General features: G+C 47.0%; 2 protein-coding genes and 1 non-coding gene across 5 annotated transcripts in view; all 3 read right to left on the bottom strand.

Moving 5' to 3' along the window:
• Positions 1 to 5,203: 5,203 nt before the first annotated feature.
• On the bottom strand, positions 5,204 to 5,308 carry LOC117704878 (U6 spliceosomal RNA). Its single transcript, XR_004606386.1, has one exon. It is a non-coding gene; the product is annotated as a U6 spliceosomal RNA (small nuclear RNA).
• A 2,647-nt stretch (positions 5,309 to 7,955) lies between these two features.
• Positions 7,956 to 11,792, bottom strand: C2H20orf204 (chromosome 2 C20orf204 homolog). 3 transcript variants are annotated; one of them, XM_076930457.1, is made up of 4 exons: positions 10,346 to 11,792; positions 8,696 to 8,974; positions 8,451 to 8,603; positions 7,956 to 8,255 (listed from the first exon to the last, which is right to left on the bottom strand). In XM_076930457.1, the coding sequence occupies exons 1-4, from the start codon at positions 10,346 to 10,348 to the stop codon at positions 8,118 to 8,120; spliced, it is 573 nt and encodes a 190-aa protein (XP_076786572.1). In that variant the 5' UTR covers positions 10,349 to 11,792; the 3' UTR covers positions 7,956 to 8,117. The 3 variants fall into 3 exon arrangements, with proteins under 3 accessions (XP_076786572.1, XP_076786571.1, XP_034349687.2); XM_076930456.1 differs by lacking the exon at positions 10,346 to 11,792 and having other exon boundaries at positions 8,696 to 10,312; XM_034493796.2 differs by lacking the exon at positions 10,346 to 11,792 and having other exon boundaries at positions 7,956 to 8,252; positions 8,696 to 10,306.
• A 152-nt stretch (positions 11,793 to 11,944) lies between these two features.
• Positions 11,945 to 26,366, bottom strand: part of Prpf6 (pre-mRNA processing factor 6) — a 44,036-nt gene continuing 29,614 nt past the window's right edge. Inside the window, exons 13-21 of the mRNA XM_034495100.2 lie at positions 22,560 to 22,681; positions 20,918 to 21,056; positions 18,955 to 19,074; positions 18,477 to 18,653; positions 17,883 to 18,016; positions 16,952 to 17,043; positions 15,270 to 15,384; positions 12,691 to 12,817; positions 11,945 to 12,199 (exon numbers count right to left, since the gene is read on the bottom strand). Coding sequence (XP_034350991.1) covers positions 12,047 to 12,199; positions 12,691 to 12,817; positions 15,270 to 15,384; positions 16,952 to 17,043; positions 17,883 to 18,016; positions 18,477 to 18,653; positions 18,955 to 19,074; positions 20,918 to 21,056; positions 22,560 to 22,681 — 1,179 coding nt within the window. The 3' untranslated portion in view covers positions 11,945 to 12,046. The remainder of the gene's footprint in view (positions 12,200 to 12,690; positions 12,818 to 15,269; positions 15,385 to 16,951; positions 17,044 to 17,882; positions 18,017 to 18,476; positions 18,654 to 18,954; positions 19,075 to 20,917; positions 21,057 to 22,559; positions 22,682 to 26,366) is intronic.

The raw sequence follows: 26,366 nt of genomic DNA, 5'->3' as shown, positions 1-26,366 counted from the left end.
TATATTTTTATTCCCACAGAGGACCTTCTCCCCTTGGTTAGTAAAGTGGAACCCCAAAGAGTCTGTGTGTGGAAGAGAAGATAGAGCAGCGTGCTCTCTAAAAGCCCCCTTTCCCAACTGTCATGGAAAGAGGCTCGTAAGGGTCTAGTTTGGAGCAAGTTCAAATTTATAAGTTCCAAAGGGCGGGGAGTACCCCAGAGCAGGGTCAGAAAGAGACAAGAGCAGGATCACACTACCAAACGCAGCCGTAGATTGATAATAGGCTCTGTGTACCTGTGTGTGTGTGGTAGGGGAGTTCCCATTATCCTGCCTGAGAAGACCTTCCTCTCCATCCCCCAAGGATGAACCCTCCCCTCCTTTCAGATAGAACCTTAGACTAAAGCCACACTCCTAATTCCTCATCCTATCTACCTCCTTCCCAAAAGGTCTGAGCTTCTATCCTCACCCCTTTTGATCCCTTGAACAGTCTGGAGTGGCCTGGCTAACATGCTAAATAATCCCAGCAGAGAAACAGGGGTGAGAACAGGTAAGGGTCTCCCCAGAAAATACAGTCGTTACTTTGATTATTTTTGAGGAAACTGTCATATACCACATAAAGACTCCTGCCCCAACAAGGTCACCATGGGGCACGCCAAGGGGTAGGCATTTCCACTTGAGGTCTAAGCCCCCCCACCCCCAGCTCCCAACTCAGCAGCACTCTAGAGAGCCTGATCACCCAACATCCACCAGTTTCTCCTCTGCCCTGGAGTTCCTCCAACTTGAATTTGGTAAAAACAGGGTTCTACTTGCCTTCTGCTCTTACACTTAGAGGAAGGGCGCCTAAGAAGCACTCTGCTCTATCGTACACAAAACCTTCAGTGCAAAGTTCAGTGATTTCAGAACCATTACCATGTAATTTCAGAACTTTTTCATCACCTTCATAAATACTTCCATGGTCCTAGAAACAAATAACTTTCTATCTTAGGAATTTACCTATTTTAATATGTTTAATTTCTTTTAAGATTTGTTTAATTTTATCTTACGTGAATGAGTGTTTTGCCTACATGTATGTGTGTGTGCCACATGCATACAGTGTCTCTGGAGGCCAGAAGAGGGCATCAGATTCCATGAAACTGGAACTAAAGACAGTATCATCAGGTGGGCACCAGGAACTGTACCTGAGTCCCCTGCAAGAACAGGAACTCTTAACCACTAAGCCATACCTCCTGTCCCTATTCTTTTCAAAATTGCATTTTATTTATTTATTTTGTGTGCAAGTGTGTAAGTATGCAGGCATGCACACGCCATGGCATATGTGTGGAGGTCAGAAGAAAACCAGAGTAAGCCAGTTCTCTCCTTCTTCTACATGGATCCTGGGGCTCAAACTCAAGGCCATCATAAATTTCATAAGCACTAGTCCCTGTTATCTAAAGATTCATTCTTTTTTTTTTTTTTTTTTTTTTTTTTGGTTTTTCGAGACAGGGTTTCTCTGTGTAGCCCTGGCTGTCCTGGAACTCACTCTGTAGACCAGGCAGGCAGATTCATTCTTTAAAATTATGTATTTACATTTATGTGTATGGGTGTTTTGCCTTCATGTTTGTATGTGCACCATACACATAGTTGGTGCCTTTGGAAGCCAGAAGAGGGTGTTGGATCTCCTGGGATTGCTGTTACAGATGGTTGTAGCTGCTATGTGGTTGCTTCCTTTAAAGATTTATTAGTGTGTTGTGTTGTGTGTGTGTGTGTGTGTACTTATGTATGCGTGGGCAGGTATCTATAGAAGCCAGAGGCATCAGATTCCCTTGGAACTAGAGTTACAGGCAGTTGTAAGCTATCCATCATGCATGGTGCTAGGAACTGAACTCAGGTCCTCTGTGTGAGCAATATGCTCTCTTAATCACCAAGCCAATTCTCTAGCAAAAAATAATTATTTTAAACAAAATTTTCTCTACTCTTACAGCAGTGGCTATCCAGCAAGTGAAAGCCAGACCCAATGGGAAAACTCATAAAACATATAAAAATTAAATCTAATCACAAATGTTTACTGTCTCATGTAATAAAAGAATAAAAACGTACTTTAAAAGCCAATTATTTTTATTTATTTTTAATTTGTGTACATGTGAGGGGGTCGTGAGCACATGAATGCAGGTACCCACAGAGACCAGAGGCATCAGATCCCTCTGGAGCTGAACTTACAGGCACTTACTTCCTTGCTTGGAGACTGGATCTCACATGTATCCCTGGCTGACTTGAAACTGGCTGTGTAAACTAGATGGTCTTGAACTCAGTGACCTGTTTCTGTTTCCTGAATGCTGGGATTAAAGATGTGGACCACCATGCCGTGTGTGTGTGTGTGTGTGTGTGTGTGTGTGTGTGTGTGTGTACCACCTGTATGTGAATGCCTATGAAGGACAGCAGTGTCCGACCTCCTAGAGCTGGAGTTATAGGCAGTTATAAGCTACCTGAAATGAGTGCTGGAAATCAAACCTGAGTCCTCTGGAAGAGCAGTCAGTGCTCTTGACTGCTGAGCCATCTTTCTAGACCAGGATTTACTTAAAAAAAAAAAAAAAAATTTATTTATTTATTTATTTATTTATTTATTTTATGTATATGACTACACTGTAGTTGTCTTCAGACACACCAGAAGAGGGAATCAGATTCCATTACAGATGGTTGTGAGCCACCATGTGGTTGCTGAGAACTGGACTCAAGACCTCTGGAAGTCAGTGCTCTTAACCGCTGGGCCATCTCTCCAGCCCCAGGATTTTTTTTTTTTTTTAAAGAATTTATTTATTTATTTATTTACTTATGTTTAATTATTTATTTTTATGTGCATGTGTGTATACCTACATGAGTTTATGTGCACCATGTGTGTGCATGTAGGTGCCCTTGGAGGGCAGAGAGCAGCAGATGCCCTGGAAGTCGAGTTACAAGCAATGGTGAGTTGCTGGATGTGGGTGATTGGGAATTGAACCCAGGTTCTCTGGAGAGCAGTAAATGCATTGAACTGCAAAGCCATCCCTCCAATAGCCAAGATTCACTTTATAATTTTTTTGTTTTGAGTTTGTTTGTTGGTTTGTTGAGACAAGGTTTCCTCTGGGTAGCCTTGGCTATCCTGGAACTTGGAACTCACTCGGTTGACCGAGCTGACCTTGAACTCAGATGTCCACCTACTTCTACCCCCTGAATGCTGGGATTAAAGGCTTGTGTCACCTCCACCAGCTGGAAGTATAAATTTAAGACATTTTAATGAAAATGCTCTAATAGAAGTTTGTAACATAGTATCTCTTAACAAAGTAAGTTCCAGTGTGGCTAGGGCTACAGAGAGAAACCCTAACTCAAACAACAACAACAAAAAGTACTTTTAATTTAATTTTGTATTTCTGAACAATAGATTGAGAACTACACACGCATAAGCTACAGCAGCTGCTCCTAAACTGATTCCTTTTTGTTTGTTCTCTTTTCTTTCTCTTTATTTCAACAGGGTCTTTCTGTCACCTGGCTGTTTTGGAATTTCCTGTATAGACCAAGCTAGCCTCACACAGAGATCCTTCCCAAGTGCTAGGATCAAGAGCTTGTACCACCATGCCTGGTTCCAAACTAAGGTTCTGTGTGGCTTAGTCAGCCACTACCCAGACTATAAAACGTCTGCTCTAGGATAGGAAGGAAACTCACTAAGGAGGGAACCGTGTACATAGAGGGTCGTTGTTTCTGAGGACTTGGGAGCAGGACCTTGTTACACACTGGGCCCATAGTGCTTCTCAGGTACCCTGACTCCTGTTCCCAGGGGTCTCTCCTCCATGACCTCGGTTTTTCCACAACCCCAGCTCATGGCTTCATTCCTTCTCTTGGGTTTGGCCACCTACAACTCTACTTTTTGTACCACAACCCCAGCTTCTAGTGTTACCTCTCAGGACATGCCACACATAACCCTGGCCCTAGAACTTTACCCAGTCTCCCAGGAATCTGTTTCCACTCCTCCTCCACCTCACCCTGAATCTATGCCCTGTCCTCCATGACTTCATCCCATCTCCTATAGTCCCCTCCCCTGAAACTCCACCCTCTGTTCCATGACCCCATCCCCCACCACCTTGTCCAGTCTCCCACACCCCTGTCTGCCCTCCAGAAAACAGGAAGCGTTGGGAGTCACAGCTCTGGGAGTAAGTGCAGGAAGCTGGGCTTATCTTGCTCTGCAGCCCTGACCCCTGGCCTTGTGCCTGGTAGGGGGCGCCAGGGGCAGTCCAAGGACAGAGCTTGCTCACCTGGTGAGCCCTGACTGCCTCTCTCTTGAGCTACAAACTGTCACAACTGGACTGGTATGCAACAAGGCCTAGCCAGTGTACCATTAAGCTTCCCAGGGTATATCAGACCGATGTGTCCTCCACAGACAGCAGCAGAAATCCCATCTTCACAGTAAGGAGGTGACCCAGGTTCTAGGGCCTCAGGATGTCCCACTTCCCTCACAACAGGCACTGCACAGCTGCCAAGGGCCTGACCTTCCCTTTTCCACCCAAACAAGAACTCACTTCCCATAGCAGGTGCTACCTCTTTGCTGCTTATTCCAGAGTCTAATGAAGTAGGGTGTGTGTGTGTGTGTGTGTGTGTGTGTGTGTGTGTGCGCGCGCACGGCGCGCACACGTATGTATGCCTGTGTCTGTGTCTCTGTGTGTGTCTGTGCGTTTTTCTGCGTTTACAAAACTAAGTCTTCCTGAGGAGGGGGCAGGGATGTCTCTTGCACTTCACCCCCACCCCCAGGTCTTGAAGGCCACTGGCAGGGACAATGGGCCTCAACACCTGCCTCACTCTCCCCCCAACCCCCAGTAATATGTACTTCCTGGAGTAGAGAGCCTTGTTTATTTCCAGTTAGCTGCAGCTGAAGCAGGCAGCCTTCTTGAACATCTGCAGGTCTTAGGACCCCACACGCAAGTGTCCAGAAGCCCGCAAGGCCAGGCCCTCTCCAGGTCTGGGAGCAGATGTTTCCTCATCCTTCACAGCCCTATCCATAGGGCTGCCCAAACCTTCTAGGAGCCCAGCTCTTTTTTTTTTTTTTTTTTTCCCCAATAACTCCTTGAGTAGAAAGGGCAGTCATTTAATTCCAAGCAGCTGCAAAGCTGAACCTCCCTTTACATGCACCACAGGATCTAACAGTGTCAGTGAACCAGGCCCGGGCCTACTCATTGTCTCCCATCAAAGAATTGTGTGTGATACAGCACTGTTAACTAGGAAAAATATGGAACACTTTATAAATTTGTGTGTCTCCCTTGCACAGTGACCATGCTAATCTTCTCTGTATCATTCCAGTTTTGGTATATGTACTGCCAAAGTGAACCCAGCTTTAGGACGATAGCTGAGTTTAGGCTCTACCTGCTTAGCCGTGGCTCTGTGCTCACAGGACACGCACACACAGAAGACATGTCTGTCCTTACTGTGCCCTTTACTCTGCCACGCTTCTAGGCTGTTGTGGTCAGTAAAAGTCCTCACTCCCTGTTGCATCATGGGAGGTGGGGCAGGGTTCTTAACACACAAGTGGCAAACTCAAGATTAATTTAGGGATTTGCAAACCCAAGAACTAGCTTGTCATTCACAGCTGTTGCCCAAGTTCCAGATGTTCTTTCAAAGGCTCCTAGTCGTGGGAGGCCGTGGTATCCAGTCTCCCTTCAAAGCCCGCCAGGCCCCTTCTTCCAGGATTACATATGGAGGCCTGGCTCCTGGGCTGCAGAAAATTGCACAGGCCTACCCAGTGCCTTGGGGGTTCCATCTGTAATCCTCACACAGCCCTTCCTTCTGGGCCATAGCCCCACCTCCCTGGAAAGCCAAGCATTGAAAAGGCTTGTGTGGGATAGGATAATAGCAGCAGTCTCCAGCCCCATGTCTGAGCCTCAGCATCTCCAAGGTCGGTTCTAGCTGGTCAGCAGCTAGCAAACAACTGTGGGACAGCTTCTGTGCTGGGCTAAGCTACGCGTACACAAGGATATGCCCTGTCCTCAACTACAGAGCAGCCCAGGAAGCCTCCATTTAGGTCCCTGGGCTGAGCCTAGAAAACCCAGAATCTAGGGTCTCAGTAGCACTCAACTTGCCCTTCAGCTCCAAGCCTTTCTGAGGGCTCTGTATCGGTCCTTGTCCTGCAAGAGGACAGTCATTCTAGTGGGTTGGTGACCATAGGCTGATGCTTTCAGGACTCCTGCAGAGAGTCATGGTGCAGAATTCAAGTAGCCTCTCATGTGTAGTCTGGTACAGGGCTTAGGTATCAACAATAATTTCCTGAAACTCTTGAAGCCTCTGTTTCACCCCCAGTCCCAGGAGGCTGTAGTTTGATCTTTCCTCAGCTGAGGAGTGGAAGGTGGGAATCAGGACACTCTGTTGGCTACGCCCCCCCAGGACAACAAGATGGGGAGAAGCTGTGGGTGGGGACTAGCTGTGGGTGGGGAGTAGCCGTGGGTGGGGAGTAGCTATGAGATACTTACTAGAATTGAAGTAATTGCCCAGTAGGATCTAAAGTCAGGGCAAGGATCAGTACAGATTACCTTGAAAAATGAATTCATGGGAACTTCATGGTGAGCTGTCCATACTGCCGTTCTTCAGCTCAGTGCCTAGACTGTTACTAACCTTCCTCAGATCCCACTTGACCACTCTTTAGTTAAAGTTCTGCTTCCTTATGGCTTATATTTCAACAAAACCAGACCTCTTTTCCTACACTGGACATTGGTTATACCCCAGCATACTCAGCAGAGCTCATCAATATAAGCCCAAGTCCATAAGCCTCCCAACTCTCTTCCACTGGTATTTCCCAGTTCAAGACGGCCACCCACTCAGGCCCTAGGGCCAGGATCCTGCAATGGCTCAGGCTTCCCCTCAACCCTTCACACCAGCTAACACATGCATGCATTCACTATGCACACATGGAAGAGAATCATTTTAGACCTGACCTTGAAGGTCTTTGTACTGAGGCCCTCTCTGGTACACCCTGCACTTTTTTACACTGCCTCGTACCCCGTAAAGAAGAATCAAAATGTTCTATATTTGTAATGTATCGTGGCTTTCAAGACCATTAGAAATCCCAATCAAAGATTATTAGAACACACATCGACACCCACAAAGCTCCATTTCCCTTCTGCACACCATACTATGGGTCTAAACCTGATCCCAGTTCTCCCAGTACATGATTGTTGTGTAATTAAGGAAGGTCCTATGGTCTCTCCATTGCTCAGCTTTCTCAACTGAAAAGAAACAAAAAGGTCCCACTGGGCAGATGGAACTTGCACCAAGAAGTGGAGGCCTGAAGAACTTCAACGCTATTTCTTGCTCTTATAGAGTAGAATGCCTTTTCGTCCCTTGTTCGCCTGTCTGAATGGTACAGAGCAAGATATTCCTTGAAGCTTTTGGGCTCCACATCCTATTATGAGGCAAGGAAGTGGAGGGTGGGGTGACGACATTGCCTCTTTCTGCTCAGGGCTAGAATCATGAAAGAACAGACACCCAGGTATATGTAGGTACTGGGGTCAGTCCAGTTAGTTCAAAAGACAAGTCTAGGACAGTCTGTGGAGTCATCCCACCCCCATCCCGCCCTGCCTATCCCCCAGGGGCAGCAGGAAATGGCTTGGTCTAGTTTGTGGCCAGGGCAGCAAGGCTGGCTTCCTCTAAGTCCTGTTTCCTTTATCCGGTTGTTTTGCTCTGAATCCACGAAGCTCAGCCTTCCCCTCCTCTCCATTTCCACCCTCTCCTCCGGTCCAGAGCTGGGCAGGACGGATGCATGACGTGTTAAAATCCCTAACCAGGTTGTAGGGTGGGGGTAGGGGATTCGTTGCCTTCCACACTACTCGAGGACATGTCCAACGTCCCACCCACGCCCCCTGCTGTATGAGGGAGATACAACTATTGCCACTGTGAAATACAGGCCCCTAGCCCCACCCTTACTGAGGTGCAGATCCCTGGATAGACCACGGGGCCCACAACCAGTCAAACAAATACAAGAAGAATCAGGTCACATCATTAGCTCCATTTATTGGGGCCTCAATGGGTGTATACACACCCTGGACCTTTGAGTGGAAGCAGTGAGCCGAGAGAGAGGGTGTTACCAAAACACAAATCAGTTTGTTTCCAATCTTCTGTAAGAAGTGAGAGCAAGAACAGGGACAATGCTAGAATTCACGGGTAGCCATGGCACTTAGTGCAAAGAGCTTTTCCCAGCAGGTGGCGACAGCATATAGGGCACGTAGCAGGAGCCGCCTCCGCCTGTTGCGTGGCTGTAGCGGTTGCTTCTTTGGCTGCTGGATCTGCTAGTAGAGACCAGCTGTGAGAAGTGCATACAGATCCTACACCCTTGCCTTCACCTCACAGCTCATATTTAGCCGTGAGGGAAGTGGGTTGTCATCAGATCAGTTGGCCCTAACTGAGCCCAAAGCCTCAGGCCATTGGTATGATATAGCCCGGGGGGGTGGGGGGGGTGGGGGGTGGGGATTGAGGACACATACCCTGTAGGATGTTCGGCAGTGTCTGCGTATCACTGCCTCGGTGCGCACTGCCACTGTCCATGCCGCTTTCTCTAATGCATTGTGGGGTACTCCAGCCACACTCCCAAGAAGGGTCTGACCCAAGGACTCAATAGATAGTAGGATGCTACTCTCCTGAGTTGGAAAGGGAGGAAAGCCAGAGCAGGGGGATGGGGGAGGGGCCTGAGGAGGGAACAAATAGCGGTTTGGGGGCACCTCCCCCATACCTTTTGGGCACCACAGGAGGTCCCTGGCTGTCCCTGACCTCTGCCAGCTCCAGTCAGATTTTTCTGAATGAAGCGGTGGTGTCGGGATCCAGGCTCTGTATGTTGGACTCCCATCCCAGCCCATTGCATGGCAGCCTGCAAGTCCTGGAAGATGACGGCTTGGTAGTGACGGAGTACCTCCTGGACACTGCAGGACTGAGACCCAGGCCAGCCCAGAGCAGATCCAAGAAATGCCAGCAGCAGCAGCAGTAGTATGTAAAAATCAGGCTTTGGGGGCACCTGGAGAAGACACCATGTTAGGGCTGAGAGCATGAAGTGGCCCCATAGGCACTTGGAGTCACCACAAAGGGCGCTCCTTCATCTTTGAGATGCTAGGAGATAGAAAATCTCAGAGGCTCTGGTCATGGTTTATGATATACCTGGGCAGTCCTAGAGAAGGGAAGAGACAAACCAAACACACCTATGAACGTTTGTGGAGTGTGGAGTGGGGCATGGAGAAGTATTTTTACTGAGCCCTGAAGGACTAGGAAGGTGAGCGAGAACAGGTATACAGACCAAGGGTGATACTATGGTCTATACTGGAGAGGTAGGAAAGTGAGCACCGGGAGAACCACGAATGTATAAGAGCTTCCTTACTTTGTACAGGAGGTGGAATGGAGGTTCAGCAAGAAGTGATCCCTTGTACAGCTTCACCCCGACCACGCTCAGACCCACAGCCACTAGTCATAGCCCACTCCCATCCCCTGCTTGTTATTCTCTTGGTTGTTCTCTCTCACATACATCTAAAGCACTTTGGGTGAACAAGAAAGGGTCTCGGGACAGAACCACTTTGTTCTTATGCAGTATGAGAACCCCAATCTTCCTTGATAGCTCTGCTACAACCAGCCACAGAAAGCCCGAAACCATGGCAAAAACAATGGCTCTGAACTCCAAGATTCACTCCCAATGTGAAGGGAAGGCTGGTGGGAAGGCTCAGAGACAGCAAGAGAAGAAACAAAGTCTGCCAACAGGTTTCCTCCCACCCAGAAAGGAAAGGACTGGTGCTGGGGAAAGCTCAAACAAACGTTAGCAAGACAGCTAAAGGTCCCCAGGACTCCAGCTCCTTCAAATGGACTAGTTCCCAAATCTGCCTCTAGGCCCCCAGCTGGAGTTCGGCATTCTACTTGCTCTGGAAAATTAATCTTGTGAACCCAGCGAAACGACAGGACTCAGCTTCCCAGCCCTGGCAGGAGAGCTGAACTGAGCATACCGTAAACTCCCACATAGAGATGGGTGGGGGTTGGGGTGACAGCAAACGGAAGGACGCTCTGGCAAGTCACTGAGTACCATGGCCAATGGAGGGATACTGAGACCAGCCCATCAGCCCACATTAGGAACAGGAGCGGACCAGGCCAGCCAGTGAGACTGCTAGTGTATCTAGCACCAAGGGATGGGGCAGGCTGCTTAGGGAGTTCCTGACACAGGCTTAACCCAGTATAAGAGAAAACCGTTCTGGGAAAGCCAGGACATAAGCACCTACAATAGTCATTTTACTGGGTACCATTATAAACATCTGGGGGTTCCCATGAGGCACAGGGAAAAGCCTACCCCCACCCCCACCCCAGTTATGCCCATGCCCAGCCCCTTGGCCCGAGGCCCCAAGCTGCTCACCATAGGCCTCTCAGGGTCTGGCCCTCCCTTACTCCCTCTAGCAGACAGCACACATGATCCTGGGGTCCTCTGAGTCTTCAGGTGGCCAACGAAGCAGGCAACTGGCAGCCACACCAGGTGGATGGGTCCTCCCTGAATAGAGCTTGAGGGGCAGGTGGAGAGGCTTTTGAAGTTGGCTCCTCCAGCAAAAGGAGGGAGCGACAAGGGAGGGAAGGAAAAGTTCAATAACCCAGCCCGGCCCCTAACCCCTCCCCAACCTCTCCCCAATTACAATTAACCTGACCCTGGAGCACAGCAGCTGCTTGTTGCAGCAGATCCTGGGCTTCTCTGGGTCTTAGATTGAGTTTCCAGCCCCATGGAGACCCCTGCTCTGTCTCAATGGGCAAAGAACAATAGTCTCTCCTGATAGGCAGGTTAGCCACCAGTTCCCAATCCATATCCAAACCAACTTGTCCAAGCAAGTCTGGAACTTGGGACTTCCCAGCCTTCCATTGCTGGCCCCACTTCATCCCTCCAAACCTTGGGGTCATCCAGGAGTAAGAGGCCCAGTCCCAGGGTTGCTGTTTTCCTTTACCGTCAACAGCAGCCTCGAACACAACTAATCTTGTGTTGAGCAGAGCTCAACTTCTTCCAGCAGAAGAAAAGCAATGGCGTGGGCCAGCAGGTTAGTTAAGGCACTTGCTGACAAATCTTGACAACCCGAGTTTGATCCCAGGGGCTAACATAATAGGCGGAAAGACTCATATAGGTTATCATCTGACCTCCACAAGCAAATTGCTGCATACATGAACCCAATAAATAAATGTGGTACACAAGGAGTTGCTGACCATGTCAGCAACAAAAATATCCTCCATCCCCACAGGCAGAAAAAATAACCTGGACACTATAGGCTATCCAGACTTTCCCACAGCCCTACAGAAAATTTTACCCAAGTATCCTCTTCTGTAACTGCTCCAATGCATTCAGTCCGAGAGTCGAAAACAGTCAAAAGAAACCACCAACAGCTTGATGCTATAGTCAAATTCTTTGCCCTTCATCAGTGAAGAAATTACTGGGTATGGTTCCTCAATATAAGGAACCCCATGGATTTCTCCACAGAAATACCCAAGCAGCTCTCTTAAGACATTCCCTCAGGACAGAAGTACTTCCCCAAGCCAGCAAACAAGTAACCATGCTGTTAAGCGTCAGCCAGCAGGCTCTACTCTTGTCCTCTACTGTCAAGGTTCCCAGAACCACAGGAAGAGTGAGCTCACACCTTCCAAGGTAAGCAAAGGTGCCTGCTGAGATTCATTTTACCTCAGATGACTACAGAACAACGGGGGCTTCTACAAGCCTTTCAATCCTTTGTAGCTTGGTCCCCATGTGACCTTCAGCCTCCTGTACCAGAGATCTGTGACAGAGCCCATATTCTCCATATAGCCTATACTCTTAACATCTCCACAAAAATCTCAGCAAGCCCTCAGTACCCAACCATACTTCTTCTGCAGCACATAAGCACTTGCAGGAGGCTACATCCAAACCAGACTTGACTTGACCATCATTCATGGAGACTAGACATCAAGGACAAAACAGAAAAACAAATGAGGCCCTAGCCCAACATAACTCTATAAAAATCTTTAATGAATAAAAGACAGACAGTGTAGGCTTTGTGTTCATTGTCCACATGTGGCACCGGAAGTCCCGTGTCCTCCACCCCTGCTATCAGAAGGTGTTTTTGATGCGGGCGGCCACCAGCACTAGGATCTCCCCAATCTTTCTCTGCCAATTGGTGATATCCTTGGACACAGCACACCACAGCTCTCCATGTCGGGGCTCTGCATTCTCACAGCGTTTCCTCACTTCCTCCTGCTGCTCCTGGGGAGATCAAAGGATACTTCAGGTGGATTCCTTATGAGGTTTACATCTTGTGAGGTACAGGTCTTGCCTGTCCCCTTGCAGATCTGGCCCCAGCAGATTTCAACCCACCTCTTTCTCTTGTGGAACATACAGTCAAGGTCAGTGTATCTCTGTGTTGACTTCCTATCTTTTGATTCCTATGAGTTGCCATGTGCACTCTCTAAACTAGGTACTTCCTGGATTCAATGAAGTCTGGCTACTACTTCCAATGAGGACCCCAGGACATCCTGCCCTGCCCCCCACCCCACCCCACCCCGCCTTATGAGCACTGTTCCAACAAAGCTCAAGGGGGAGGGGCTCCTGGTCTTAGCCACTCCCTGCCTCCTCTTCCCCAAGGATTAGATGGAGCTTTCTACCGTCTCTGTCGTGGCTAGGGGAATAGGCAGATTATTACTGGTGTGCGGGTGTACAGTGCCATTACTATTACAGGTGTGTGGGTGAAGCCTTACCTCAGTGCCATGCTGTAGTTCAAATTTGTAGAAAAAGGCCCAGGCATCTCCCAGATCTGAGTCAATCTTCACAGTACGATGGAACCACTCCCGAGCCTTGGTGATCTTTCTTTCACTCCAGAACAGCCTGTTATGGGAGAAGTACTTAGAGCAAGGGACATAGACTAGTGTCTGCCACATTTGAGAGTCACTCTTCTATGTAGGTGATCAGCTGTACCCTGTTCCTGTTAAGACCAGCAAGCCTAGGCATCTGTTAGAGGTCTGTGTCACAGTCCAGGGCTGTCTGGAGGTTATCCCAGATCCTTCCCTGATCCACACTGCTTTTTAGAACATTCGTACACAGTGAGCTCTTAATGTCTTTTATTTTACTTACTTACTTTTTGACAGGGTTTCTCTGTGTAACTGCCCTGGCTATCCTGGGATTCACTCTGTAGACCAGGCTGGTCTGGAAGTCACAGAGATCTGCCTGTCTCTGCCTCCTGAGTGTTGGGGTTAAAGGCATACACCTGCATCACCTGCACCACCTGCACCACCACAGGCTAGATAGATCTTGACTTCTTAAAACTATCTGGGCGAAATGCAATTTGAAACTAACCTTGACAAACATTAATTAAGGCAGATTTAAAAAAAAAAAAAAACCCTGAAATCTCAGACTGCCCCTTAATAAGACACCAACCCTGAACTATTAACCTGCCTCGTCTACCTTGTAGCAACCTAAGCAAACACTAAGACTGACGTTGACAGGTCCGCTCTGGGAAGACTGACGTTGACAGGTCTGCCGGGCCACTGGAGCTGCAGCTCCACGACAATCAGTCCAGAGGACACGACTGTTGCACCTGACACTCAAGACACTTGAACAGCAACCTGAACGGAGTCGTGCAGGAAGCCAAGAGACTGGACTGTTAGAAACTAACTTACAAGTGGGGCATGGTGGCACAGGCCTTTAATCCTGTCTGGAGGTTATCCCAGATCCTTCCCTGATCCACACTGCTTTTTAGAACATTCGTACACAGTGAGCTCTTAATGTCTTTTATTTTACTTACTTACTTTTTATTTTACTTACTTACTTTTTTACTTATTTTTACTTACTTACTTTTCCAACACCTGGGAAACAAAGGCAGGCAGACCTCTGAGTTCAAGGCCTGTTGATCTACAGAGTCCCAGATGGCTACACAGAGAAACCCTGTCTAGAAAAAACCAAAAACAGCAACAACAAAGAAACCAATTTAGGGTTGCATGGCACCCTGCTCCCCACCTGGTAGTTACTGTAGTATAAGCAAGGTGAACAATGGGGAGGATGGCATGGCCTGCTGTGGGAAACACTCTGGCAGGGCCAGGACTTGGAGCTGTATTCACCCCCTTAGTGAGGCAGCTGGTGCACAGCTAACCTTTCCACTGTAGGCAGCTGTCTGGGCTGCTCTCAGGTACCAAATGGAGTAATTTCATGCTGATAACTTGATTGCTTTTTAAGCCATATAGTACTCTTAATTGCTTGGTGTTAGATAAACTGTGATTTAAAGAGCATAAAATCAAGATAGGAGGCACATGGAACACTGGCTGGGAACAGCAAAGAGTGACTTATTTACTGTAATAAAGCCTTTTGTAAAGTTTACGGCTGCTTTGGCTGAGGGCATAAAGAAGCTACTCTGGGAAAAGGAAGCCCAGGCTAGCAAGGCTGGGACATAGAACCTCCCTCATCTACTAGGGTTAGACTCTACAGAGGTGCCAGGTAGCAATGTGAAGACAGCTGCACCAGACCCTGAACACTCAGTGCCACTCAAAGAGAACCAAATTGGTTCTAAGGCTCTGCCTCCACCAGTGGCATATCCTTATGCTGGGAGGTGATAGATCACTTGATGGCGCTGCAGATGAACCATGGTTAATCATTTCTGTACTCCAAGACGACGGATTACAGCAGGTTATTCCTGGGGTCACTGAGCTAAAAGGGTCTGAGTTCTGCTAACACAATGAAAGTGCAAGCCTCTTGGCTCTCTGGGCAGTGATAGTGATACCTTTTGTCCCAGCAGTCAGGAGGCAGAGGCAGGCAGATCTCTGACTTTGATCTACAAAGTGAGTTCCAGGACAGTCAGGATACACAGAGAAACCCTGTCTCAAAACAAAAACAAAAACAAAAACAAAAAACAAACAAACAAAACCAACAACAACCACAAAAAAACCCCAACCAACCAACCACAACATTAAAAACCTCTTGGATAAAGCCCATTCAGTCAAATGGGCTTGGCTTAATACTTAAATTCTGTGTGGACCAATAACAAATCTGTCTTGCAAGTAATCCAGGCCCCATGTGGTACTAAAACAAAGGGAACAGTCCCATCAGAAGCCTGGGCCTGAAGATGAGCCAGGAACCCAGGAGGCCTGAGAAGAGGGAGTGACCAGACAGATGTCTAGACAGGACACCTCAAGGCCTCTAGCAAGAGCGTGCTGCCCAGAAGACGGAAGCAGCAGTTCTGGCAGCTGAGGCCCATGTAGCTCATCCTGGGCAAACAAAGGCAGCATAGCCAGGCAGAGATGCTGGCAAAACTATAGCAGAACCCAAGCAATCCCAGACGAGTACTCACTTAGCCACAGCTAGAAGCACATGGGGGTCATGTTCACACTTCTTCAGGGCATCCACACTCTTGGTCTTTCTCTGGGGCCTTGCCTCAAGGAAGACAGCTTCAGACCACAGGATACCTGGAATTCACAAGCAAAATTCACAAGTGCCCCTCAGCACTTCTGGCTTCAGAAATGCACCCTCTTCTTCAGGCTGCCCAAAAGGTGTCTCACAATCACAAGGGTCTCAAGTATCCATCTATTCAGTAACCTGAATTATAGCAGCTTCGCCAGAACAGAATTGGACAGCTTTCATTCTCACCGAGTCAGCAAACAGGCAATGGGCAATGATAATCTGAAAGCACTATCACATGCTGCTGTTGAAAATAAAGACGGCAGAAGCCAGACAGGATGGCGCACACCTCTGATCCCAGCACTCAGGAGGCAGAGGCAGAGGCAGGCAGATCTGAGTTCGAGGTCAGTCTGCTCTATGAAGTAAGTTCCAGTACAATACTCAGGACTGTTACACAGAGAAAGTCTGTCTCAAAAAAGAGAGAGAGAGAGAGAGAGAGAGAGAGAGAGAGAGAGAGAGAGAGAGAGAGAGAAGAAAGAAAGAAAGAAAGAAAGAAAGAAAGAAAGAAAGAAAGAAAGAAAGAAAGAAAGAGACAAAAGCATAGCTAGGCATATGACACATGCCAACAATCTAAGCACTTGAGAAGCCAGTAGCTGAGGCAGGAAGATCATGATTTAGGAGCCAGCCTAAGCTACAAAGTCCAGCAAAAAATCAAAACCAAAAGCAAAACAAAAGAAAACAAAAAAAACTACCACTACTAGCACAACAACAACAACCTCAGCCAGGAAGATGGCATAAGCTGTAATTTTAGCACTCGGGAAGTAGAATCAGGAGAGCAGAGGAATTCATGGCCAGCCTTTACAACATATTGTGTCTGAGGCCATTATGGGCAATATCAGACAAACAAAGTACTGTTCTAAATACCCAGCATAACTCTGTACAATAACCCAGAAATAATACAAACACTAAGAGAAGACCCCTGAGTAGTAGGTTAAGGCAATCTCTATTATCCTCTTTTAAAAACTCAAACTTCTTCAAGTGACATACATTTCTTTTTGTTTTCAAGACAGGGTTTTTCTATGTAACAGCTCTGACTGTTCTGGAACACACTTTGTAGACCAAACTAGCCTTGAACTCAGAGATCTGTCTCTGCCTCTCAAGTGTGTGACAGCACTGCCTGACTACATTTCTTATATACCACATATAAGAAAAATAACAAAAGTTAAAACTTGGCTTAAGGGGATGAAGAGAGATGGCTCTGAGGTTAAGAGTACTGCCTGCTCTTCCAGAGGTCCTGAGTTCATTTCCCAGCAACCATGCGGTGGCTCACACCATCTATAATGGGATTGGTGTCTTCTTCTGGAATGCAGGTGTACATGTAGATGTACATAAATCTTAAACAAACAAACAAACAAACAAACAACAAAAACAAACCAACTTGGCTTAAAATGATAGTGCCCCAGAACATGAAATCAAGTTTTCCCGTACTAGAACTGAGGATTTACTCTGAAGTCTTTGTTATCACATCAGCAAATCTGGACTAAAATGGGACACAAGGGTTGTGTATTAAGGGAGTCCCTGGAAGTCAACTGAGCCCATACTACAGAAGATTTTCTCTGTGCCAGGAATCCTTACCAGAGTTAGGGCACTCCTGCAGCGCCTTGGCCATGAGGGTATTGGCAATGTTCTTCAGCCCTGCCCGGTACTCCAGCCGCACTGACTCCAACCTAGGAAAACAGGCCCGGGGATGGGACATCCCCATCTATCATAGCATAACCAACTACTCCAGCTGGCCTTCTGCCAGAGACCCTTTGAAAAGGCTTTTACATTCTTACTTTATTATTATTGTCCTGCTACTACACATGTGTGGAAGTCAGAGGTCCACTTTTGGAAACTGCTTCCAACACATGAACCAAACTCAGATGGTAAAGTTTGCTCAGCAAGTGCTCTTTCCCCAATGCCAGTAAAGGAAGGCTCTTGTCTCCTAGAAGGGGCTAGAATTCCGTTCTCTACACGGATGGCAGCACTGGTGTCCACAGCCTGTTAGAAGGCAGCAGCCCTATCTGAGATCCCTGAGTCCACAGGATCCAGATACAAGTGAAGATAAGGAACAAGTGCAGACCGTATGTGATCACCACATGAGAGGCACCTAAGAAGGACCCTCCTCAGCAGTGTCCTCTCTCATCCCAGTCTAACCCCTAGCTGGACTCTGCATTCATTACCCATACCTTGTCATGTGCCCAAGCTGGCATAACTCACTAGCCTTCTGCATCCATCTTCCGGGAACCAGGGAATACTGGATACACCATACTCTGTATGTTTCTTCATGTTACTCAAGGTCTTCCTGTTATCTCTTTTATAGTTCACTTCTCAGTTTCATTCCCTGACATCTTACAACACTTCACCAAAAGTGCACTTACCATCTAGACCCAGCTCTCCCAAGCATGACTGTGACCCTCATAGAAGCTGTCACCTGTTACGGAGCCCACAGGAGCCTGGGCTAAAATGAAGAAGGAGCTGAGGACTGCCTCTAAAGGGGAAATGAAGCTGATTACCTAGAACTCACCATAGCCCAGGGTTCTTTGGGTTTTTCAGACGAGATTTCTCTAAAATGGCCCGAGCACGAGTCAGCTGCCCAATCTTTTCCTCTAGCCGGGAAAGCAAAAGCCATAGTGGTGTGGAGTGAGGACATTTCTTCAGCTATGACCAAAAAAATTGTACAAAATAAGAGCTCAGAGAACATCTACAAAAGACTGAGACTTGTGGTCAGCTTCTAGGAGTACTTTAGGGCTGTTAGATACGTACTTCATGTTTGACATGGCTCTGTGGTGTGCACATGAAAACAGGCATACATCAGTTTCCTGTGTATGACTGTGTTGTGTACATGTACAATAAAGAAGGCTTGTGGGACTCTGTATATGTGTCGTGCATGTGTGTGTACAGGGTGTGCACTTCATACACAATGTGCTCAGTCTGCTACATCTGATATACTGAACGAAACCTATACATCTCAAACACAGGGTATACAGCTTTGTAAGAAAAAACCACAGTACCCACAATGACAGCAAGAACAAAGGCTCCATCCCAAGGACAAACAAAGTTCTATCCCTGACTACTGCCATGCTGCTGGATTCCCTGAGATATCCTGACAGAGGCTCACCCCCTGGTTATAGGCCTCCCGGGCCTTCTCCATCAGTTCACCCTGCTCCTCAATCTGTCCCTTCATCATCCACAGTTTAGGGAAATCTTCATAGTGCTTCAGAGCCTCCTCACACAGCTCCTGTGCAGCAGTGATGTTCCCCAGCACCCACTCCAGCTTCACAGACTTCATGAACACCTGCAAAGCAGAGAAGCACTGTCACATGCGGGGGACCTCCACCATTTATCTGGATGCTATCTTTACATCACATGTTTGAAGCCACAGACATCTTTACACATCTGTCCTGGACCTTATAAGTTTTTGTATTAGCTCTTTTGTGAATACAAAAGGTATAGATAAATAAGGGGATGTATGTTGAAGCCCAATACCAAGATTGGGCTGGGGTCTGAGCTGCGCCACTTATCTTGCTCCTTCCAAATGCCGTGCAGGAGCCACAAGGCTCCCTGCCAACCCTCCATAACCACCAGTCACCACTCACTCGGGCAGTGGGAGCACTGCTCCGAGCCTTGGCCAGCAGCCTCCGGGCTCGCTCATATTCATTGTTCTCTGACTCCAGCTTCACAGCCGCCAGCCAGATCTCCTCGCTGTTGGGGTTGGCCTGCAGAACAAACAGCTGCATCAGAAAGGCTCAGTACAAAAGTGACCAAGGCTAGATTATGCTTAATCAAAAACAGGCAGTCTGAAAACTGAGCTGGCCCTCTCCCTGATGCAGGACTAGTATTAGTGCACTCCTGCACAGGCTACAGGCCAGGGGACGACAGCGTGGACTCAGTCAGGACCCACACTTACTTGAAGGACAAACAAAACAAAAAAACAAACAAAAAAACAAAACCCCACATTTGTCTTCACTCTTGTACAGAGATGAAGCAGCAACACTGGAGCTCTCGAGCCGCCCTCTCCAGGGTCTGTCTGAATTCTACGCAGCCTCTACAACACATGCCTTGTGTCAGGAGCTGCTGTATTAACTTAATCCCTTCTGCCTGGCTAGCCACACCATGTGGTCAGGGTAGAGACGTTCAAGGTGCAGACAATGGCGTGTAAAGGGCTCCCAAAGGCATGGGCCAAGTGGTGCACTCAACTCTTGTACCCACTCTCCTCTGGGACTTCTGCTACATGGTCATGGTGCCTATAGTTATGGGAAAGGACAACAACCATCTTAGAGCACTGGCACGCAGCTAGAGGAGAGAACTGAATGTGGAAAGGATGCCATCTCCTCTGTACAGCACTGCCACCTGCTCCTATGTACTTTCCAGGTGACAGCTGGAGCAAAAGATTGACCCAAGTTAGCTCTTTTTCTGTGTTTCTCACAAGAGACAAACTTTACTATGCCCCTAGGCTATGATACCAAACTGATTAATTATATAGCACCCTATAACTTATTAAAAAGAATCTAACACCTATGTTATGATAAAATATTAGGATTTTTTTTTTTGATAGAAATAGTTTTCAAGTAGGGCAGTGGTGGCGCAAGCCTTTAATCCCAGCACTTGGGAGGCAGAGGCAGGCGGATTTCTGAGTTCGAGGCCAGCCTGGTCTACAGAGTGAGTTCCAGGACAGCCATGGCTACACAGAGAAATCCTGTCTCGAAAAACCAAAAAAAAAAAAAAAGAAAGAAAGAAATAGTTTTCAAATATTACATGTTGACTGGGGAGACATCTCAGTGGGTAAAGTGCTTACTGGGCAACCACATAAAGTCAGGCACGGCAAAGCCCATCTAAGACCCCAGTACTGGAGGCGGAGACAGGCAGGTTCTAAAGACAACTGATCAACTGATGTCCAGATAAACTAAAATGGCAAGCTCTAAGCTCCAGGTTCAGTAAAAGGTCCAGAAAGAAAAGAAAAGAAAAGAAAAGAAAAGAAAAGAAAAGAAAAGAAAAGAAAAGAAAAGAAAAGAAAAGAGCGAGCTAGAGAGAGAGAGAAAGAAAGAAAAATGGGGCAGTGGGGGTAATAGAAGAAGACACTCTAGGTTGACCTCTACTACTACTACACACACACACACACACACACTCACGCACGCACACGCACGCACGCACGCACACACACGCACGCACGCACGCACACGCACGCCCGTCACCAGGCCTGCCACATATACACTATCCATGTTGTAACAGCCAGACCTAGTCAGTGTAGGTAAGTGTGCCTGTTTCAATGGGGCCCCATTCTCAAGCACCCAGGCGGCTTATGCTTTGGTCTTGTACTCTGGAACACTTCGCCTATAGTCCAACTAGGTACAAGGGACGAAGAGGACAGTGTTCCTTATGTCCCTTGTTGGGGTGTTCTTCATGCTTTGGCCCCACAGATCAGGCCATGCACATAATGTACTATCTCTAACTAGACCATGGCACCTAAAGGATATGTATGGGGTAAGTTCTCAGGCTACAACAGCATCAAAGCTGAGTTTGTATTCGTGGACCCTTCCAGGGCAGGTATCCTTCACCTACCTGAAAGGCCAGGGCCAGGATGCTCCTCGCTGCAGGGACATCCCCTGCCAGCCACTTTGACTTGGCACCCATGAGCCACAGCACCTCTGCCTTGGGACAGTGGGCTACAGCCCTCTGCAAGAGTGCTTCCAGAGACTCCCTGCAAGACAGAGGACATGGTTACCAGGGCCAGGGCCATAAATCAGAGCACACAGCTACCAAGATGCTGAAAAGACAGTTAGCACTCCAAAGTTCGGCGCTATTAATGATTTACAAGATTTTACGATGGGGAGAGTGTGGGGAAATCTTTCCTTCCAATAAAGAATCTAAAATCAACTACTGAAGACTGCTTGATAAAGCAAAGCACTGTTTAAACAGCAGAGCCTTTCATAGCCATGTGTCCTGGGCACTGATAACATGGCAGTGAAGGCCTTTTTATCTTGAAGCACAGAGGATACCACGGATTCACTAATAAAGATTAAGGTCCCTAACCCTGTCCCCCTCCCAAAATAAGGTCTCATTGAGATGATTTTAGGGCATTACTAAGCAAGAGTATTTGTCAGCCTTGGATACTGGGCATGAAGTCTCTGGGTTATCTCTGGCTCACCACCACCTCACAGTCACACCACCTTCACTGATGACCCTATGAGCCCTCATGGTCAAGAGCAAACCAAAGAATATGCAAAATCCTATCATACAGAAAGTGCCTACAGAAACAAAGCCTTGTTTCCCAGAGCTCTGGGCCCAAGCATTGATGACTTTCTTCATCAGTCTGTGAGCTAGCAGCAAAGAAAAAATAGGTTGTTGGAGGGAACTAACCATTGAAGCATGTGAGTGGACAGGAGCACACACTAAAGCCATGAGTCATGAGGTCTCAACCCACACCTGACATGACGATACCAAGTGACAGTCTACAAAGTGAGTCATGAGGGTCGTTTTAGAAAGTCCTCAAGTTCCCTAAGGAGTTAACTCTGAAATACCAAGGCAGCTGGCAGGGTAAGGAAAAGGCCCTGTAGAAATTAACATCAAATAACATCAGAAAAGAAACAAGAGCTCAAAGTCACAGCTGCAACCTTGGTGAAACCAGCAAAGTCTGTGTCCACCCAAATAGGGAAGAACTGAGGACCCAAAAGAGGATGATATAGGGTACCCAGGGACATGAGCCCAAGACCCTAGAGAGTTACACATTTAAAACAAGAAATTACAATGCCTAATTTAATCAGCATTTACAGCCAATAAGGCAGACCCAAAGGTTTTTCCAATTAAAGGGTACAATTAAAGGAAATTGTCAAGGACCTCCTTCTGTGTACAAAAACCAGCCAAACCCCAGAAAGCTAGAGCAATGTAAATGAAAAACAGACTGCATGGCCCCTGACACTGCACCGCCCACTGCTAAAGGCAGTGCCCCAGCACTAACAGCCTGCCCTGGAAACTCCAGGCCCATGGGGCACTAGTAAAGAACAGGCTTCCAAGATGCCTCCGTTTCTCAACTATAAAATAGTGATAATCCAATCACTGAAGGGCTATAAAGAATGAGGCAGTTTCAAAGTCCCAAGGGCCACAAAAGTGTAACCTGATCACAGAGTCAGACCCCAAATGGTGTTGTGCAGGGAAGTGAGGAATCCAGCACCACACAGATAGGAAGTGGAAACTGACCACATACCTGGTACCATGGTTCTTCTCAAAGTATGCAGCTCGTAACCACACACTTTTCTTGCTGGGGAAGACTTGTAGGGCATAGGCATATATGGCTCGTGCACACTCCAGGGCATTGTGGGCCACACACTAGAAGAGAGAGAGTCTATGAGGAAGATAATTCAGGACGGCCATCGAGCAGGTAATAATACCTTTCCAGCCTCTTGAAATCCTCAGCAATGACATCTGGTAGCAAACATGCTGTGACACTGGTCTAATTAAACTACAGTCTAAAGCAAGGACACCTGAGGATGGGGACAAAGATGCCGAGAAAGCCCAGAAGGCAGCAGGCAGCCTACTGAGCCTGGCATGCATGGAGAGCCGGTCGGAGGAGGGCTAGTTCTTAACTGCAGGATAACACATGCACATGTTTAGGGCTATGGCTAAGGCAAGTGTGTGTGTATGCACATACACTAGACTATACTATACACACACACACACACAAACACACACGTGTTTATGTGTGTGTGTGTGTATCACATGCTGATTTTTAACAAGGAGTACTATTTATTTTCCATTAAAAGGTTAAGCTATTCGAAACCTGTACAAGACAAATAAACCAACACAAAGAGGATGAGAAGTCCACCAATCTAGTAGAAATCACAGCAGACACCATTAGGCTCTGCTTCCTTTAGTCTCCCACCCCCATCCTATCCTCCAACACCAGATCTTAAACCCAATGCCAAGGCTTTGTAATAATAAGCACTCTACCATCGAGGTACATTCTTCGCCCTTTTCTATTTGTTATTTTGAAACAGTTTCTCTCAGTTACCAGGCTGGACTTGAAACTGCAATCTCATCTTAGGTTTCTAAAGAGCTGTGTAACAGGGCTGCACCATTAGGCCTAGATCCTCTATTTTTTCCTATGTTCAAGTGATTTTAGGGGCTGAAGAGATGACTCAGTAGTTAAAGAGTACTTGCTACTCTTACAGAGGAGGATACAAGTTTGGTTGCCAATACTCAAATCAGGTAGTTCACCAGTAATTCCAGCACCAAGAAATATGGTGCCCTCTTCTGGCCTCTGCAGGTATCTGCAAACATGAAGCACATGTACACATATATGTACTGTGGTGGTTTAAATAAAAATGGCTCCCGTAGGCCCATAGGGAGTGGCACTCTAAGGAACTGTGGCATTGCTGGAGTGGGTGTGGCTTTGTCACAGGAGGTGTGCCACTAGCGGGTGGACTTTGAGGTCTTAGAAGCTCAAGCTTGGCCAAGGTATCACTGTTATTTTCTGCTGCCTGCAGATCCAGATGTACAACTCTTAGCTCTTCCTGTCTGCCTACTCAGTGCTACGCTTCCCACCATGACAATAACAGAGTAAACCTCTGAAATTGTAAGCCAGCCCCAAATAAATGTTTTCCCTTATAAGAGTTGCTGTGGTCATGGTGTCTCTTCACAGCAATATAAACCCTAAGACGTGTGTATACACATGCATAAAAATAAAAATAAGTCTTAAAAAACAAAACACATCCAACATTTGTATACATAAAGAGATAGGTAGGGGCTGGAGAGATGGGTTAGCAGTTACAAGTACTGGCTGCTCTTCCAGAAGACTGGAGAGTTCAATTGCCAGCACCCACATGGTGGCCCACAATAACCATTTGTAACTCAAGTCCCAGGGGATCCAACACTCCCTTCTGGCTTGAGTACTGCATGTACATGGTGCACTGACACATGCAGGCAAAATATCCATACACATAAAATAAAACAAAAAAGAAAGAAAAAGTGATAGGTAGTGGATGGCTTAGTAGGTAAAGACCTACATAGTAACTAACAAGTTGAGTTCAATCTCCAGGGCCCACATAGCAGAAAGAAGGAATCAAGTCCCATGCAAATTGCCTTTTCTGACTGTTACATGCATGCTATAGAATGTACACACATATACTTAATTTTTATTAAGTGATAGGTAATATCAAATGACAAACCCAGCCACAGAACTCAGTGACATGATCTGATGAGAGGTAGTTTAAAGGATCTTCATGGTGACCATAAGACCCAACAACATACTGAGCAGGCTAAAAGAAGACTAAGGGCTCCCTTCCTGAAAAAAAATCACTTCCTTCTATATCTGCAGACAGCACCTGGGAAGCAGAGACAGGCAGATCCTTCAGTTTGAGGCCAGCTTTATCTAAACAGTGAGTTCCAGGGCAGCTGGGGCTACACAGAGAAACCCTGTCTCAAAACCAACAACAGAAAAAAGAGAGGTCTGAATCTGGGGTTAAGTTAATGGCCACTAGGGAGAAACAAGGACAAGCTATTACAATGGTAACTTGTACACACCACAGGGAGTTGTCTGGTTATGTAAAATTCCTAGTCAGGCACCTTCATAGAGGAGAGATGCCAATGGCTGTTAGTGTCCAAGACCCAACAGTATGTGTAGAAACAGGTGTGGAAGGAAGAGAGCTATGCCGAGATTTTCATCAGACACAATCCCTCCTGTATCAATCACATAACCTGACTCTGACTCAACCACCAGAGAAGAGGATCTTTCCTTGGGTGTTGTACCCTGACCAGAAATCCGTATCTAGACAGGGCAGATGTGGTCTGCACACTTCTGTGTGGCTGCTGACCAAAGCGATGAGGTCAGCCGCACATTTCTAGAACCTCTATTGCCTTAACTGCCTATAGCATCGAGTAACAGTGTCCAGGGCCCAGGGTGGTAGGCCAGCCAGCCCACACAGGAAGACCTACAGGCTGTGAGCGGTGACTCCAGCCTCACTTTCTAGTCCTGACACAATGTGCTAAGGAACCACAGCAGCGTGTAAAGTGTAGGGAAATGATGCAAGTGTGCAAAAATGTGAAAAAGTGTGAAGAGTAATAAGGCACGAAGGTAAAGTGGGTAAGTAGATAAACGGCATATACAAACTCTGTGATTTTGTATTATTTCTGGGTATCTGAAAACTTTTTTTTTTTTAGACAAAAGTTTGTTTTTTGAGACAGGGTCTCTGTGTACCCCAGGCTGTCCTGCAACATGCTCTGTAGCCACACTGGCCTCAAACTCAGAGGATCCACCTTCTCTGCCTCCTGAGTGCTGGGATTAAAGATGTGTGCCCTGTGTTTGTTTGTTTGTTTGTTTGTTTAGAGAATGTTTCTCTGTATAGCCCTGGCTACCCTAGAACTCACTTTGTAGACCAGGTTAGCCTCAAACTCACAGAGATCTGCTTGCCTCCTGTGTGGTAGGATAAAGGCATACACTGACTACTATTTTAATATCCTAAACATGTTTATCAAAGTAGCCCTATGGTTTTCCCTCTGGAAGACTGTTTTGAGGACATAATCTCAAAGAGGCAGCTACTCTATGCAAAATGTTTCCTGAAACGCAATCTGTAGAGGAAGCAGAAGTGGGAGAAACCCTGGAGCCATAAGGTTCTCAGCTGAGCACATTGTAATGCAGCTATACCTCTATAATAGCTGCTCCTCCATTTAGTAAGCACTGAAACCTAAACTCATGTTTATAGAACTCTGCTGCCGTATGACTGCAACTCCACCTGAAGTAAGTATATTAGAATGAGATGTAATACATGGTCCTGCAGCCCCAGCAATGAGGAGGATAAAGCAGGAAGCTCTCCAGACCAAGGACCACCCGGCCTACAGAGTGAGGCCCTGTTTCAAAAACAGACAAAAAATAAAAGCAAGCACATCAGAAAGACTTTTAAGGAGACAGAAGAGAAGGAGGAGGGAAACATATGGAAAGCAACCTAAGCACTAATGGGGCCACCGTTCCTGACAAGGCTATGGACTGGAAAGCAAGCAGGCAAGCAAGCAAGCAAGC

This window comes from Arvicanthis niloticus, chromosome 2 (assembly GCF_011762505.2).
Source record: "Arvicanthis niloticus isolate mArvNil1 chromosome 2, mArvNil1.pat.X, whole genome shotgun sequence".
In the NCBI taxonomy this organism is placed as follows: Eukaryota; Metazoa; Chordata; class Mammalia; order Rodentia; family Muridae; genus Arvicanthis; species Arvicanthis niloticus.
The sequence above is the reverse complement of the archived record's forward strand: the minus strand, read 5'-3'. Positions and strand labels throughout refer to the sequence as shown.

Bases quoted from the DNA above. Each gene is read 5' to 3' on its own strand.
- C2H20orf204 (XM_076930456.1), bottom strand. From the start codon at position 9,007: ATGCTCTCAGCCCTAACATGGTGTCTTCTCCAGGTGCCCCCAAAGCCT. The intron at 8,604-8,695 runs GTATGGGGGAGG...TTTCCAACTCAG, and splicing joins CCTCCTGTGGTGCCCAAAAG to GAGAGTAGCATCCTACTATC. The intron at 8,256-8,450 runs GTATGTGTCCTC...GGTCTCTACTAG, and splicing joins ACTGCCGAACATCCTACAGG to CAGATCCAGCAGCCAAAGAA.